Source organism: Numida meleagris, chromosome 14 (assembly GCF_002078875.1).
Source record: "Numida meleagris isolate 19003 breed g44 Domestic line chromosome 14, NumMel1.0, whole genome shotgun sequence".
Classification (NCBI taxonomy): domain Eukaryota; kingdom Metazoa; phylum Chordata; class Aves; order Galliformes; family Numididae; genus Numida; species Numida meleagris.
In genome coordinates, this window is record NC_034422.1 from 2,518,154 (window position 1) to 2,534,717 (window position 16,564).

Here is a 16,564-nt window from a genome sequence, read left to right on the forward strand (position 1 = left end):
ATCTACTGTTAAAGAGGTGCAGTTTGTTGGGCAGTTTCCTACCTCTCTCTGGTGGGAGAAATGTACATGGCACGTGCACCTTCATTTGTCCTCCCTGCCTGCCTGCCATGCCTTTTCATAAACATGCTGTGACTGCTGCCAGGTTCTCTGCTCAATCTCATATAAAGCATCTAAACATCATGGATTTAATACTCCCATTTTCAGTGCTAAATCAATGTTCTTTATGCATTTGTTCTTGGAACACTGCTCTGTTTGAACCATAATTCTTCCCACATACCATAAACTTGGGTCCGTTTTCATTCTGATAGAAACTGATCTATTTAAAGCAAGAGGAAAAACCCTGTGACTACTGCTTAAACATTTCAAGGCCATCGCTTGTTAATCAAATAGGCTCCTGCATCACCTCGATGCGCCGAGATGTCTGGGGAAGCGCTGCCTTTCGGGGTCACCACTGGCATCGTGGCTGCTGGGGCAGGGCAGCATTAAGAGCTGCTCAGAACACGTTCAGCAGGCAGTGAGGGATGGGTTTGCTCCGTTTATGACCGACCTTCTGTTTGGCTGTTTACTCCTTCAACCATCCTGTATTTGTACATAGATATAAAGAAACATTCTGCTGCATAACTGGATTTGACCAGAGATTAAAGCTGGTCTCCTGTGAAAAACACTGGAGCCCATTAAAGAAGAGATTGTTTGCCAAACATTGTTGTATGTCCTCCCGAGACCATAAAAAACATTGTTAGCTGAAGTAATAGCGGAAAATGATTGCATTCCTCTATCCTCCTCCTTACCACCACACTGCAACGTGACAGCAAACCTGTAATGAAATCCGTGAAGAGCTCTGCAGCAGTTACCTTGAAAACTTTTTTATTGCCCTACATTTCTAGATAACAGTGATACTCAGCCTCTGTCCAGCGCTGAGAGCACCGGCTGAGGGATTGAGATAGTCAGAACTAAATGGAACTACCTTGCGTTTTTAGCATGAGATACTTGCAGCAATTTTTTAATAGTCAAGGGTAACTTTCCATATTTGCATATCATTATCTGAGTAACAAACAGCTTCAAGGATATGGCAAATGCTTCTGTGCAAATAGAAAATAGTGACTTTACTCTTATACATCATTTATTGAAAATTATTTTTTTGATTTTATCTCCTCGGTTGTTTTTTTTTTTCTTACATATGTCATTAGCTTGAAGTGTGATGGGTGAGACATTGCCATAGAAGGTGGTGTCTTAGGATGTGCAGTCCGCTTTTGCGTATCTGGGCCATCAGAAATGCAGCTGAAGAGCCATATATCGCCCCATATCGCTGACTGGGGTGGAAGGACCCTGGGTGGTAGGAGTCAGGTCTTAGTTTTGGTGAAGCACTGAGGTGAAAGTATGTTCCGTCTCCTACATAGAGAGTGTAGTTCCCAGAATTCAGTTTGAAAAAGTCCTGCAAAAGGTAATGATTTCTTGAATATATTCTGCTGATAAGAACTTGGCATCAAATAACTGTTATTGTGAACTGGAAAAGTTCCTTTGGTTTTGCCTTTATTTAGCGTAATTTCTTTGGGTTCAAAGATGTTCATATTCCAGTTGAGCTTCAAGTTCAAAGACATCTCCAGTCTTCAGAACTTTGTAAGTCCACCACTGTGTGGGCAACACTTCTCTAGTTTTTACTTACAAAGGCTGCAAGCTAAATATCCAGTGGGAAAAAGGACCAGAATCTGTCAGAAATCTTGAGAACCTAAAAAAGCTGTTAGTGTCTAATAAATAATCTAAAAGCAGAATACATGTGACTTGAAATTGAGATGGGAGTCGTCTTTAAATATGCTTAGTACCATTAAAAATAAAGTCACATTGAGAATAAATTTTCTTTGGGGAGTTTTGAAGAGCACTGGAAAGCAGATTCCAGCTTCTCCATTAATCTGCAATCAGCCTGATGCTTTGTGATGCAGCATGCATCCAGCCATGGGCAGGTCTGAATGGGCACACTGGGGGGTAGGGTGGAGGTTTCTTACAGATGGTATTTCAAACATATTGGCGATTCAAGTTATTACCAAAAAAAAAGGCAAATGCTACAGAAGGAACTTGCACTTTTACCCATTTCTGTGTTAATAAAGGTGCTTGTTTTAAAAGCCATTGGAACTAGTTTATAGCATTGATAGATATATAAATCAGTATGTTTATTAGACATGCTGACATGTTTATGATATTATTTCCCCAAGGAAAGCCAGAAATATCTCACTGAAATACAGAGTCTCTCACTTGATGTGTGTGGCAGCTAATCTTGAGGGGTCTAACAATCCTGAATGTAAGGGTTAATGGTCCGGGAAACTCCTGGCTCTACTGCAAGTGGCATCAGTGTGATAAGGCATGGTAGTTATTTTGGCATTGATTTAATGCAGCATAGGTTAATCAGCCTATACAGACTGCAGTTCTTCTGCCAGGTTACATTTAGGAACATGATACCTGTTGAAAGACTTTTTGTTAAAGTTGTACGCAGCACATTGTGGTAAAGCTGCGGTTCATCTGGACAAATTGGTTCCAACCATAGCAATGCCAAGCGAGCTTCGGAGAGTGGTTGGTAAGAACTTGTGGATAAGTAACAGAAAATATGTTATCTTTTTCTTCCACTAGTTGTTTCTGATCGATATTAAAGGACAATTTTCTTTGATAAGGTGATTAGCACAGGAGCAAGGATTTGGCCTGATATTTTTTTTCCTAATGAGTGTGGGTGATGGTTAGACTTTGGGGTGCAGAATAAGGAAAAGAGCATCAAGGAGGCAAGAGGAAATTGCTGCTAGGAACTCTTACCACATGGGATAGATGTAAGATCTGTTAATTGTAACCCTGAAAATTGTCATCAGTATCACTGTGTACCAGACAAATTGTTTTAGTAGACTTGCCTTGACTCCCCTGTAGTATGAAGCACTGAAGTACTGTGGGATGAGGAACAGACAGTTTGTACAGAAGAACAGTTAAGGAGATTCCTAAAATTTGATGGGTACAATAAGTCAGTGTTAATGCCAATGTCCAAATACTGGTGTACAGGAGTGTCATAGTGCTTGCAGAGGTGGAGGTAAAACTGTGCCAATTTATTTAGCTGTCACTCAAGGGAGGGAAAACGTTCTGTCCCCAAACCCTTTGATGGAGCTGCCTAGACTAGCAAGCTTACAGCACCGACCAGAATTGCACTATATCTTGCATCTGTGCTTCCCCAAATAAATTCAGGAAGACGGAAAAGCTGTTGATGTTCTTTCTGTATGATAAATCAAAGTGAAGGCCATTCCATAACTGGAACGCTGGGGAGGGATGGCTTGGGAAGGGGTAGCCATGGTGAAAAAGCACTGATCACCTTACCAGATTTTCTTGGCTTTTTCTGAAGGCAGCTGTGGCTTCTCTTTTTACCTGACTTGTAATTACAGCGGCCCTCTTCTCTCAAGACATGTGGAGTATTAGCGTTCTGCCCCTGCTTCCTTGTTCAGCTGTATTTATGTTAATTCTTGCAGTGCCATCCTTAAGCTGCAAAACAGGAAGAGAAAGTAAGAGCAGGCCTTGGACCCAGCCATTTACTATTTATTTTTCTTTCTTTGGGATAGAGGAGAAAAATCCATCCTCAACAGAAAAAGAATGTTGTGGCATTACGCAGTTAACACCTTCTTTTGGGAGGGAGAATTAATGAGGAAGGAGTTGGAGCCCTCTGCCTGACAGATTCACGACCCATGGAGCTAATCAGTTCTGTAGCCTGTCACTGCCTTTTGCCTTGGACTGGTCAGTCTCATGAACTCAGCAGCTGAGTCTCATGCTGGGGAGGGAGATATTTGCAACGTGTCAAATTTTCACTGTTTTGTCAGCATCAAACAAAAAAGTAATGATAGTTTATTTCTGAACCTGGAAAGTTACTATTACACCTAGCACTAGCTGCAAAAGCTCAGCAGATTTCTGGAGAAATAAAGGAGGCATTGAACTAGCCTTTAAATTTACTGATTTAGCTGTTGTAAATTGTCCATGGTTACTAAATCAGAGAAGCACTAAGGTACTAAAAGGTAACCTTGTACGTGAGAGTAATCTGAGCCTTTGCTTTAACTGGATTCAAAATACACGTTGACCCGATGTTCAAAAGTAGCATTTGCCGGCACTAATTAACAGGGGTTCAATTATATTTTTTAATATTTATCTTTGTTTTTTCATTGGTCATGTATCCGTGGACCCCCTGTTTGCCTTCTGTGGCTTTAAAACATGAACACAGACCATCCTGCAGCTCTCAGGGCATGGAGCATGTTGAGGCTTTTTTTGTGCCAGAACTGCAGAGGAGATTTCTGCATGCCCAATCAAGTTTGTGAAGGAGAGAAACCCACAATCATTTCCATCCCAGTGGTTCATTGGAAAAACATGTCTTGTATTAAATACTTTAAAGATTCATGAAGCAGCTTTAATTTTGTTTGCATTTCTTCCTGAAGGGTAAAGCTGTCAGAAATCTCTAAATGTATTGCCTAATCCATTTCTAAACTCAGTATATTAAGATTTGCAAGCAAAACTCATTTTTGGTGTTAGCAAGTATACAGACAGGAGAGAAAGCTGGAGAAAGAGAGTAGGAATTCCTTTCCTTGGTAATCCACTGAACTACCAGCACAGCAGTGTCAGCTGCTCACAAAAAATAGTGCAACTCAATTGGACTGTAAGAGCAGCATAAAGAGAGGGCACATATTTCTGTTGGATCAGATACAAGTAGAAAAAATACAGCGACTGGGCAATGAAGGCTCAGACAAAAGAGAATTTCTTTCTCTTTTCTGCCTACAAGCTCACAGGCTATCATGAGCAGGCTGCTGTTCAGCTTTTGTTTTCTCGTTGTCCCTGTTTCTAATCTATGACCCTTTTTGTGTTAGTACATGATTTATTTCCAAGGCTCTGTTTCCATGCTGAAGAGCCTTTCCTCTTTTCTTGTGCCCGCACAGACAATGCTCGCGTTGGGCTCAGGGGGCTGGCTCGGAAATGTTCATTTAAGGAGCTGGTTCAATGCAAAGGAAAGAATGAGTGGATACCATCTCCGGGGTAGAGAGAAATGATCTGACATCAAGCTCTCTGTCATGTGCAAAGGAAATACCTCTGGGTTTCCAGCCAGGCTCTGCAGTAGCCAGTGTAGAGCAAGAACTCTCAAAGACTCTTCCCAAGACAACAGCAGCACGCCTTAGGTTTGATGCTTAGCGTGTTGTATGAAAGGTGCCTGAAGGGCTGTTTCACATATCAGATCTAATCCATCCTCGGCTGGTCCATAGAAATGATTAGCCATGGCATCATCAGCCTTTGTTTGGAACCACCAGTCCTAAATGCATCCAGTGGTGTGCTTCTCTACAGTGTGTTCATCTGCCCTGGAGAGACACTACTCTTTGTGCGAGGCTCAAGTTCTTTGCTGATGTGCACTGAGACGGCTTACAACTGCAATTTAACATCATGAGAACATTAAACATGATCTGTGCCTGGCCAGCTTAGACTTTTGTTAACTGATAAATAGGTCGAACTTATGCTGTCTGTTCTCCCCCAAATCAGTAGTGATGGTTAAATCAGTAGTGCTGGTTAATTTTTTTCAGTACTGTAATTGTCCTCCCTCATCTGATAGCCACAGTACCTAATGTGATCAGACCAAGTATAGAGAAACAGAGGGCATGGCAGCATGCTGCTCCTCTCCTGGCAGAGTGCTGGGCTTGGCAGCAGGGCTGCCAGAAATGGGTGATTTCTTCAGTTCTGATGCTTTCCCTCCATCTCCAGGCTGCTGCTCCAACCATTTTGTGAGAGGATGTCCTTTGCTGTTATATGTAAGTGGACTGGTTGTGGCCTTATTTTTTTCCCGGGACATCTCTGCCACGCTCTGAGGCCAAAACCAAGGGCTGCACCAAGGAGGACTTCACGTATCTTCCTGACACTGAAATGATTCGGTTCTCCATGCAGTGCTCTCGGTTTGTTGTCGGCATCCAGCCACAGTGAAGCTGCCAAGGGGCTGTAAGTGTACAGTGAGCGTGGCTGTGCTTTGATAGCCGAGCATCTTTGATTGTGACTTGCTAATGTCACTGTTTGGCTCATAGTGTCAATTGCTGGTTAGAGTTTCTTGAAATGAAGGAAGTATTAACTGTAAATTGCCGCAGCTGGTACCTAATTACAGAATACGTTGGAAAGCACTTGGGCAACAATCCAACAATGCACTTAAGCACCCACTGATTTTTAAGAAAAAGTCCCTGGACTGGGATTGCTGGTGCTCTCAAACATTATAAGAAGTGTTTGCTGGTAGACCAGTGCTTTCTCCTGACTACCTCAGCACATCCATCTCATTTTCTGAAGTGACTTGAGGAGTTGGGAGTTCAAGGTTGACTGGAAGTGTTCAGGAAATGAACTCCTAAATCATTGCTGTAGTTTGAAAAGTTTACCCAGGCAGACAGCTGCTTTTGCTGCTCTTCATCTTGCTGTAATAAGTAAAACTATGGCAGCATTTAAACCACTGCTAAGTTCTGAGGTTTGCCTTGGCCCATCTAGATTTTCCTGCTGTAGCAGGGTTACTTGAAATATTCAAAAGTGTAATGGTTGGAGAACTTTCCAGACAGAAACATAATGCAGTTTTCAGTTATGTCCTGCTAACAGAAAAAGGGGAGGACAGAAGAAAGACTGCAGTGAGAAATGGTGGGAATGATTTAGCTCAGGAGGGATAAATTCGAAACAGCCTTTTATCAAAAGTATCCAGTGTGGCTGGGTGTTCCACACCAAGTGTTCCAGTGCACTTACTAGGAAAAGAAACACTTCTTACTCCAGAAAGGCTCAGCAAAATTTCTTGTTCAGAAGACAAACGAAGCCCAGCCTAAATCATTGAGGCCTTGTGCTATTCCAGTGGTTCCAGTCTTTTCCTAGACAAAATACTTTGGTCCATCTACCCATGCCTCTCTGCCTCTGATGGTTGTGTTCATCTTCCCTTCCCTTCAATTGCTTGTCACTCTACGCTGCAAGTGCTGCTTTGGCTGCCCCCTCATTCTCGCTGCACTTTCTCCTCCTCAGCCACAGCCTCCTTGCCCTCTGCAGCTCTCAGCTATACGATTCCTTTGCTTTTCCTCTTTCCTTCTGGCTCTGGGTCCCCATGCAGGACTGCCCTCTGCCTTGCTCCACTGCCAGCACACCCACCCCTTGGGTACCAGCCTGATTTACGGGAATGCAATTTGCTGTGTCCTGCTGATATAAGTGAAGCTCTGAAGCAAATTGCTGTCAGATCAAAGATGTCCCTCATCAGGGGAAATCTTGCAAGATCCCTGCTTTTAGCTGGTGGCTCTTTCGTGTTACTGAAGTATTCTTAATGGACGTCTTTGGTATGTTGGTGTGGTCAAGAGGAAAATCACGCTCAAAGAGAAATTCAGAAAGGAGTCTGTGTCAGAGTGTTCACACCTCCTGTAAATCTTTGTCCTTCTTCCAGGTGCATATTTAGATTGTGTAGGAATGCAGCCTAGCCTGAAGTTCTACACAGAGGTCCTCTCAGCGGTACAGGCCACGAAGTGAGCTGTCTGTTAGTAGCTGTGGTAGCCATGTAATCAATGACAAGTCATCAGGTCTCTGTGCAAATAGTGCAGGAATGGGTAGGAATTATAAATAATTGCACTTTACTAGAATTCATGACAGATTTCCAAAGGTGATCCAACAGTCAAGTGGTTGTCACTCTCTCCACCCCCATGGCTGCTGGTGGTGGAGGGAAAGAGTGATCATTATGCCAAAGTAATGAGCAAGAGGTCAGAAAGTTTGATAAGAGCAGGAAAAGTCATTTCCAGTGATGCAATTAGCAGTATTCTAGAGAGCAGGTTCAGAAATCACTATGGTAATTCAGAATGGCTTTTGACTGTGAGAACATGTAGGTGATTTTTTATAGTTGGCCTTTATGCTAGAGGGAGAGAATTCTCCTAAAATTAGGCAGTGCGGCGTTGCAGAGGTGCATGGACTGTTATCTATGACAACATGCATAAGTGGGAATAGCTGCATACTGAGGTGGAGCAAATTCATTTAGTGAATACTTCAGTAGGTGCTTGCCTGTTCAACAAGCACCATGTGGTTGTTACTGCTGAACAAGCTACAGAATCAGAAAGTGATGCAAGTGCTCTTTGTTTGGGCAAGGTTTGCTTCAGTAGGTCCTAAGTTTTAAAAGTATGAATTCTAATCATGGGTTAACAGCAGACTTTCTGGTGGGTGCCCTTGGAGCACAAGCAAGCTGTGGTGTTGTGGGCTTTCTCCAGGATATTTATGAGCAAAACCTTTGATACTCTTCTGTTTTTCAAGAGATGTTTCTCACCTTCCAGAGGCTGAGATCCATTAAAAACGTATATACATGCAGATAGGCTTTGCTTTTCACCTGGTTGGTAAAAAGCTGCTCCTAGCCATGTTGCTTCTTTTCAGTTTTTACCCTGTCTTCATTTGATGTCAGAAATAAGAAAGCCTGTAAACCCCTACATGCTGGAGAGCAATGGAGGATGAGAGGACATTCTGCAGTGTATTTTGCCTCCCATTGGCTGCTTGGGTTTTAATTGTTCTTTTCTTCTCTTCAGGTGCAAGCAGATGACCTACCCAGATGACCTGCCCCAAATCTCTGTGGTCTTTATATTTGTTAACGAGGCACTGTCTGTCATCCTGCGCTCCGTGCACAGTGTTGTGAATCACACCCCATCACATTTGCTCAAAGAGATCATTCTGGTGGATGACAACAGTGACAACGGTGAACACATATAACCTTTCCTCCCAGTTCTATATCTTGTGTCATTTGTGAACATGAAATACAAATCAAAAAGTTGTTGAGTCAGTCTGTATTTAAACAGCTCAAGGAGCTGAACAGCCACTGATAAATGCTCACAAGCACGGATTAATGGCTAATAGGGCAGACCATAAGTTGGTGTAAGTTAATGTACTTCCCCCGAAGACAGAATTTCCAAGAGTTTGTGTTTGATGAGGAGATGATTCACTGAGCCACTTGCACAAAGCTGTCAGTAAATATTAACTATTTATATAAGAAATAAATACTATGTGGTTAAACCCCGTTGACTTTGTTGGAATCCTCATAGAATTAATGACATTTGTATAGGCAATCTCTATATAGAAACAAAACTTTTCTCCAAATTTGCAGATCCAGAGCAATATCAATATCAGTAGACCAAAAATTTAAGTTCTGTTTCCAGAGGAATGTGAAGTCACAGCTTCTCCTTGAAAATAGTTTATTTCACATGGAAACACACTTTGCTGCTTCACAATTTGCACAAGTTTACACAGCTTGTGAGTCTGATTTTTTTCTTTTCTTTCTTGGTAGGAAATAAACTAGACTTTGCAAATGCAAGAATAGAATGGGTACAGTGCGTGTGACTTTCAGGTCATGTAACTTCTTAATGTGAAAATAGCACCTCAGTTAGAGCCATCAATACTCAGAATCTTGGTGAACATGTAGGGTGCTATTGATCGATACATTTTATAGAATGGGTTGGAATTGCCTTTAGGGTACAGATGATCAGCAATATTGTTGTGTTTTAAATTGTTATATTTGAGACTTCTAGAACTGTTGCAGCTTCTAAATCCTTCTTAAAAAAAAAAAAAAAAGCTCAAGTTGATCATTTCCTCCACAGCTCAAGAACTTTAAATCTTTCAGTTTTTAGTTGCTGTTCTTCTTCAAGATGCCCAGGTAGAAAGGATGTTCAAAAGAACAAATCACTAAAACAAAAATAAGCCCCAGAACAAATAGTTTTAAGAAACCTTTTGTCCAATTCTGCTTTCAGTTACTGCAGTGTAACCTATGGAGTAATTACATGAGATTACAAAGTGTTTCAGTCAGCATAATGCAGAAGAGAATTGGACTCATTGTTTCTCAGTGAACTTTTATATGGCTTTTCTCTGTCATTCTTCTAGATAACTGGAGATTTATCAGGTCTTTTATTTGGATGGTAATGATTCTACTGTGTAACATAGATCAGAAGAATGAGGCTTCTGATGCTGTGGAAGCTTCTACTAGTTTTCCTAATAAATATATTTGAGTAAAAGCCTCGTTATGAGTAAGCTGTGGTGCAAACGAATTACCAAACTAAATTGATTTTAAAAAAATACAGTGACCATTTTAGTAATTTGCCTGTTTGTAAGCCTGTTGAAATGAAGGAGTGAACGAGTTCAGCTCTATCTGTGGTTGAATGCATGAAAATGAAAAAAAGTCTATTTGAAATCTTCAGGATCCATTTAGCTTGACAGAGAAGAAGCCTGGTATCACATAATATTAATTCTATTTAAGGTAAAACTTAGAATGAAAGGAAATTAATTCTGATCTGAATTAAGTCTTGACCCAAAAACCATTGAGGTTATTTTTCTAATTCAATAAGAAATAGCATAAATCAGGCCACCAAAAAATCACCAATAACTCCCATGTTACTCCACCCCAAGTTCAGAATTATTCCACCAGGGGCCACTTGCAACCTAATGCAAATCATCAGAGAATTAGAACAGTAATTATTTAAAAATATTTAGACAAACCAGCTCTTCAAAACAATACTCAAATCCTTCATGCCATACTCAACCTTTGCAAGTCTAACAGTGAATGCTTTGATGTGTAAAGGATATTTCTGAGCTGGTGTCTCTGGAATTGCTCCATCCCACGGCTGTGGTACTTGCTTTGTATCTGTGAAAGTGACTAAGGACTTGTTGCAGAATAAATCAAAGTGAAGCATACATTGCAAGGCTGTGTTATCTCATTCTGAATGTTTGTGGGTTATTATTTTTTTTTTTCCCCACAGTTGAGCTCAAATTTAACCTGGACCAGTATGTCAATAAAAGATACCCAGGTCTGGTGAAAATAGTGCGCAATAACAAACGAGAAGGACTGATTCGAGCCAGAATCCAAGGCTGGAAAGCTGCAACCTCTCCTGTTGTTGGGTTCTTTGACGCTCACGTTGAATTCAACATTGGCTGGTAAGTCCTTGGCTGTTTGCACAGGGAGTGGGGAATACCATGCTATTACAGTTTGCCCTGGGTCTCGAAGGCCGTGAAAGAGATTCACTCCTCAACAGGGGAGCTGGAGAACTGCATGGATGAGACAACTACAGGCTTGTGTTTTCACATTAGCAATTACGTTTGAATAATATCTGTGATTATTGCAGTATTGCCAACAGTCTTCTGCAGTGGTTGCAAGGTTCATAAGAAAAGCGTTTGTCCCTTCTCTAGTACAGCTTAGCGGAGAGAGAAGTAATTTAAACTGAAATGAATGCAAAGCCTCTGAAGCAGGCAAATGTGGACATGCCATTAAGGAGGCTCTGTGCTCAAGGCAGATGCATGCTTTCAACTGCTTTTTTTTGAAATATTTTCTGTGTTTTTAATGGGACTTGAAATTAGTGTGCCTTTCCTCATCCTCTCCGTTTTGGAAAGCAGAGGTATTAGCTGTGGTTAGCACCGATTCGATCTTCATGGACCAGATCTGCAGATGGAGTAAGTCTTTGCAGCACCACTTAGTGGCAAATATTTGACATTACTAGAACCTGGACTAGGACCTGAAGGAACTGATTACGCAGTCAGCTGAAAAAGGAGCACTGGGACCTCCAGTGTGTAAAATGTGTATTTTCCAAAGAGAGTCTGGTATTTGATAATGATGATGGAGGGTTATGGTGGAGCTGATTATACTCTGCAGTTCTGAGAGAGATCCCCAAATTAAAACTAAAATTAGCTGTACTTGCATCCAGAGAGCAACTTAATTGCAAAGGAGTGTTTATTTTTATATGTTCATGAATGGAAGATGGAATAAAGTCAGTTTTGTAGTGCACCTGTTTTTTTTCCCCCATCAGAGACTATAATAGAAGCCATAGTTATTTTTTTAGAAGCTTAATAGGTTTATTTGTTGATTTACTTTTAAGGCAGGTGGGTCTTTGAAAACATTGCAAAAGTTTATTTAGAATAATATCAGCTACTGGACAGAACCAAAGGCTGAAGCCTGGTGCTGGGGAGAGCACGCTCCTAGCACTTACTCTGTCTGGAGCTGCAGGTTCTGAGCCTTGCAGGGAATTTTGTTACCCATTTTGTAAAGGACATTGATATCTTATTGATGTACTCTACCTAGAGAAACTCAGCAGTGGTGTCAGTAAGCATAAAAAGATTTCGTGGTTGCTTTTGGCTGTGTTTGCTGATTTTTTTTTAATGCTTACTTTGCATTAATGTCAGAAAGAGTTGAAATCAGCGTAGCAAGTTCATGGACTACTCAGTAAATGAGTATGTGTGTATATCCAAGATAAAAAGTGTTTGTGTTTACTGCATTCTCCCTGGTGTACTCTCCTTTCAACAAGTCTCAATAATAGTACTGAGCCAGTCTGTGCAGCTGCTTTGAGACCACTTGGCTTCTGGAGTAGCTGCAGAAGATGGATGAGAATAGCAAATGCATACCAGAAATGTAATATATCCCCTTGTTTGAGTTGCATGTGGAGGCTCAACATGTTCCTTTGTAGTATTTCCCCTGTTCTTTGGGGATGCTGACAGCCATCTTAATCCTCGTCCTATCTGTTTCCTCCTAGTTTTAATTCTGCCCATCATGGATCATGTGTTTCCTGTCATTTCACTTTTCATCTCATCTCCTCTTTGCTAGGAGAGACTGGAAGGTTTCCCCTCTGGGTTGCTTTATTTTTTCCCACCAGGTCACCAATACCCCCACTCAAGATCTCGACCAACTTGGTAGTCAGGAGGGAGTAGCTGGTTAAAGCATTAGTGTCCTATTCTCCTGCTAAATCTTATCCTGTGTGAATATTTTCCCCTGTTTACCAAGTGTATTCATGTATTCAGTGGCCACATGGATTACTCCCACTCAAAGCTGCCTATGGATTATTTGTGAGGCAATTAAAAGCCAGCCAATTCCTTTACCACAGAAAAGAGCGTTAACTTTCTGTTTGGTTTGTGTTCCATCTAACAGTCAGTTACCTGCAGTGTAATTTTAGTCTTCCATTCTGTGGCTGCTTCACCTGCCTAATCAGCTGGCAGATAAATTCATAGGGAATCAGAGAAGGACTTCATCCTTTTCTCATGAAATATGCAGAACTTTGACAATAAAAAACCTACATCTTTTCTTTAAACAATAGTCACCCCATTATGGGTGAGCTCTTGCCTTGGATCACGCTATAGCACTTAAAGGCTGCTCTCACAGCGTAACTCTCTAGGGACACTTCTTCTAAACTGAAATACAATCTGGTAGGATATTTAAAAAATACTCTACAACTGGCAGGTCAAATTAACTTGAATTATTTATTTTACTGTGCTTAATTGCTGCTTATTTGCTTCTCAGGTGTTGAAATGTGTTAGCACAGAGCGGAGTTTCTACTGACCTGTTCCCCTAAATGCTTTTGGTAGTGAGAGCTAATATTGCTGCTGTGACAGCAGGAGTGGAGAGGAATGGAAGCATGGGAGGAGGCCAGTGTGTAGCAGTTTACTGGAAAGGCAGATACTACAGTTTTCACAAAAAACATCTCCCAGGAAAGCTGCACATTCATGTCTGAAGACATATTTAAGCTTGTATTGTTTGATCTTCCTTTCATTCTGCTGCAGATTTCAGCATTCCTGCTCTCACTTTTGTGTCAGGTCCACCCACTGTGCATGAAGCACTACACAAGTAACACTGAGCACAGACAATTGCATCCTGGCTGCTAATTATATTGCAGAAGATGTAGAACATTATACAGACTCCTGTCTTTGAGAGATGGGAAAGAATTATATGACAAGGAGGAAAGAACTTCACTGCATTATATCTGGGAGCAGGAAAGAAGAGATAGCAGAAATGGGGTGTTAATTCTGTCGGTGAGAAAAGGGGCACATTGAGAGGAGGGCAGAAGTCAGTAAGTGAAAGGCAGAGACCACAATATATTAGCAGCCATAAAGAGGATGCTAGGAGCCATAAAAGAAGACATAATGACAGAGTATTATACTTGCTTTCTAGCTTAGGACTTGCTTTTGCACGTATCACGGAAGTAGTATTGGAGGACTGAATGGAGATATGAAGTACTGTAGTAATTAAAATTTTGTCAGACAAAGGGGGAGTTTCAATAAGGAAGCAGTGGAGTAAGAGCATTTCATCAAAAAATTTCAATATACCAGAGAGACAGAGGCAGCCTGACATGAGAAAGAAGACCTGAAATATAAGCTCAGTATCCATCTGTCTGTGCTAGACACAGCCCATCATTATAGATTATCCCTGAAGTTGTCAGTGTTTTAAAAAGATAGAAAATGGGGATTTTAAGATACTAAGAATAAGAGCTGAAGATCAAGATGCCAGGTCTACAGATAGCCCCTTGCAGATACTATTTCATACTGTAATATACACTGCAATTGACTGTAGAGGCCTTAAGCAGTGGATTCTTGAGAAACTGTGTAATGAAAAAGGAAGTTGCTTTCCTGCTAATCTCCTACTTTTGGCTTTGGTTATCCCAACTGCTTGATAGTGGAGACATGGTTACACATTTGTAGGACAAAGAAACAAGAACTTTGCTCCCCATGAAAGTTCCCTTCTTGATGTTTTTGTGTGGTGCATTGGAAGCCAAACTCGACCAGCAGGTAAGCTCCCTGTCCCGCCTGTCCCAACTGAGCTCATGTGGCTCTTTGGGGGCCTGCAGGGCATGGGTGACTCTTTCCTTCTAGTGAGAGAAGCACTGAAGCCGAGGGTGGAATTGTTTGCAGTCCTTCTGTGCAGCCCCTCTGGAGGATTCACACTTATCACTGCTGATCAGGCCATGCTCCATTGCAGCATCCCTGATAACAAGCTGAGTTTGACTTGAGAAGGAAGTTCTATTTATGCAAATGCAAAGGAAAGGCTGTGTCTTTGTTGAAGGAGTTTTTCCTCCTCAAAGATGAGGTTCAATTTGGTAACCAAATGGAATATATATTTCAGATAGAAAAAACAAACTAATATTATCTGAGTAAAGAGGGCAGCATGCAGCATATGTCATGTGGGCCTTCCACATTCTTGGGGCAGCGCCAGTTTGCATACAGAGAACACATAAGAAAAGCAACTTCAACGATTCATCTACCTAAGCAACCTGGAATGCTCACTGAAGCATACTCATTGCTTTTCAGCGGTGCTGAGAAGAGCTGTTCAGGTTTGGCAGCCAAGCAGCTGATCTTTACTGTCCAGCAGGCACTGAGCTGCACTGGCTCCACTCTGGCTGTGGGCTGCAGGTCTGCACCCCCGGGGGCACACAGGGATGCTGATAGAGATGTCAGGTAGAACAGATGAGTAATTTCCCCTCCTCTTTGAGATTGAGGAAGGCAGTATGATATATGTATACATTCATTATGATATATATTCATTTTTTGTAGTTCTCTGAACACTTATTTACAGGAAAGGAATTCTGCGTGAAATATTCTTCAGATGGCCTCAGTGGAGAATTATGTATGTCTTTAAATCTGCTTGTCTGCATCTGATAAATGTATATTGTCAGTAAAATCTGAGGTGGCGTATAAAATCACATGCAAAATAAGCTTTCAGCTTACACAGCTTTTTTTCTTATATTTCTCTTTTAAGTTTTTACTTCATGCTACGTGACAGTGGTACAGCCAGAGTAAAATAAAGTGTTAAACCTATTGAGCCACAAAATCTAACAGATGAGACCATTTTGTCTTTCATTTAATGTCAGACGAGGACTCAAGGAGGAGTCCTTGCAAGAAGAAAAGGGAATCCTGAGAGTACAAAAAAAAAGCAAGTTTATCTCAAAACAACCCAGAGACCAAGATATTCAGATACCTACTGAGGACAGGGGTAGAATTCAGGGGAAAGCCTCCCCGGCACAATTCATGCTATTTATGAAAGGGTTTGGTTTTGGTGGTTTTGGACAAATTCATAAAAAGTGCCATTTAGGGGGAAAAAAAGAAGGGAAAATGATTAACTGTGGAATGCCTATTAGAATCATTCTACTTAAAGAACTGAGAGGTGTTCTGGGTCTGCTCCCTGGGTAACGCAGGTTGGCAAAGCTTCTCGGAAGCTGTGAAGTTCCGTGAGCAGAAGAGTTGTGCAGCAGCAGATCTGGCTGTGGCGTGCTTGTGGTTTCTTCTCTTAGATCACGTGCACTTATTATTCCTATGTTCGTTTTAAAAAGTCTGCTTGAAGTCAGTAGGTGGCTTTACATATTTAAGGGGAGAATTACATAATGGTGTGTGCTGAGGAGCTCATTACTAACTTGTTTTCACCCATTTCTTTTATCTGGAAGAAGCTGTTCTTTTAAGCACTGTAAAAAATCAGACTTCCCTATTGGCACGAACTCTGACAATCTGATAAGGATGCAAGATAGCATACAATTTTTGTTTGCCCTGAAGTCTCCTGTGGTTTGAGCTCCTCTGCTTTGGCCCAGTGTTAAAGAGAGAATGAAGATATTTTCAGAGGAAGACTTACAATGGGATTAGGGAAGTGAGTATGATCGCAGTATGACCTTTGCTCTCAATCTTCTCACAGACTTACTATAAACTGAGGGTTAAATTCTGCCTTCCAGTGCTTTATCTAACTCTAATATTTATCTCAGGAGCATTTACACAGCCCCGGCATTGCTGGAGCTCCCATACAAGTCAATGTGGGTGCTCAGTA

The 16,564-nt window shown here is 41.4% G+C and overlaps 1 protein-coding gene across 5 annotated transcripts in view; it reads left to right on the forward strand.

Moving 5' to 3' along the window:
- The window catches only part of GALNT9 (polypeptide N-acetylgalactosaminyltransferase 9), a 375,903-nt gene that overhangs the window by 286,178 nt on the left and 73,161 nt on the right, over positions 1 to 16,564 (forward strand). For all 5 annotated transcript variants that reach the window (XM_021412958.1, XM_021412960.1, XM_021412961.1 and 2 more), the window contains 2 exons: positions 8,547 to 8,713; positions 10,761 to 10,935. In XM_021412958.1, coding sequence (XP_021268633.1) covers positions 8,547 to 8,713; positions 10,761 to 10,935 — 342 coding nt within the window. The remainder of the gene's footprint in view (positions 1 to 8,546; positions 8,714 to 10,760; positions 10,936 to 16,564) is intronic.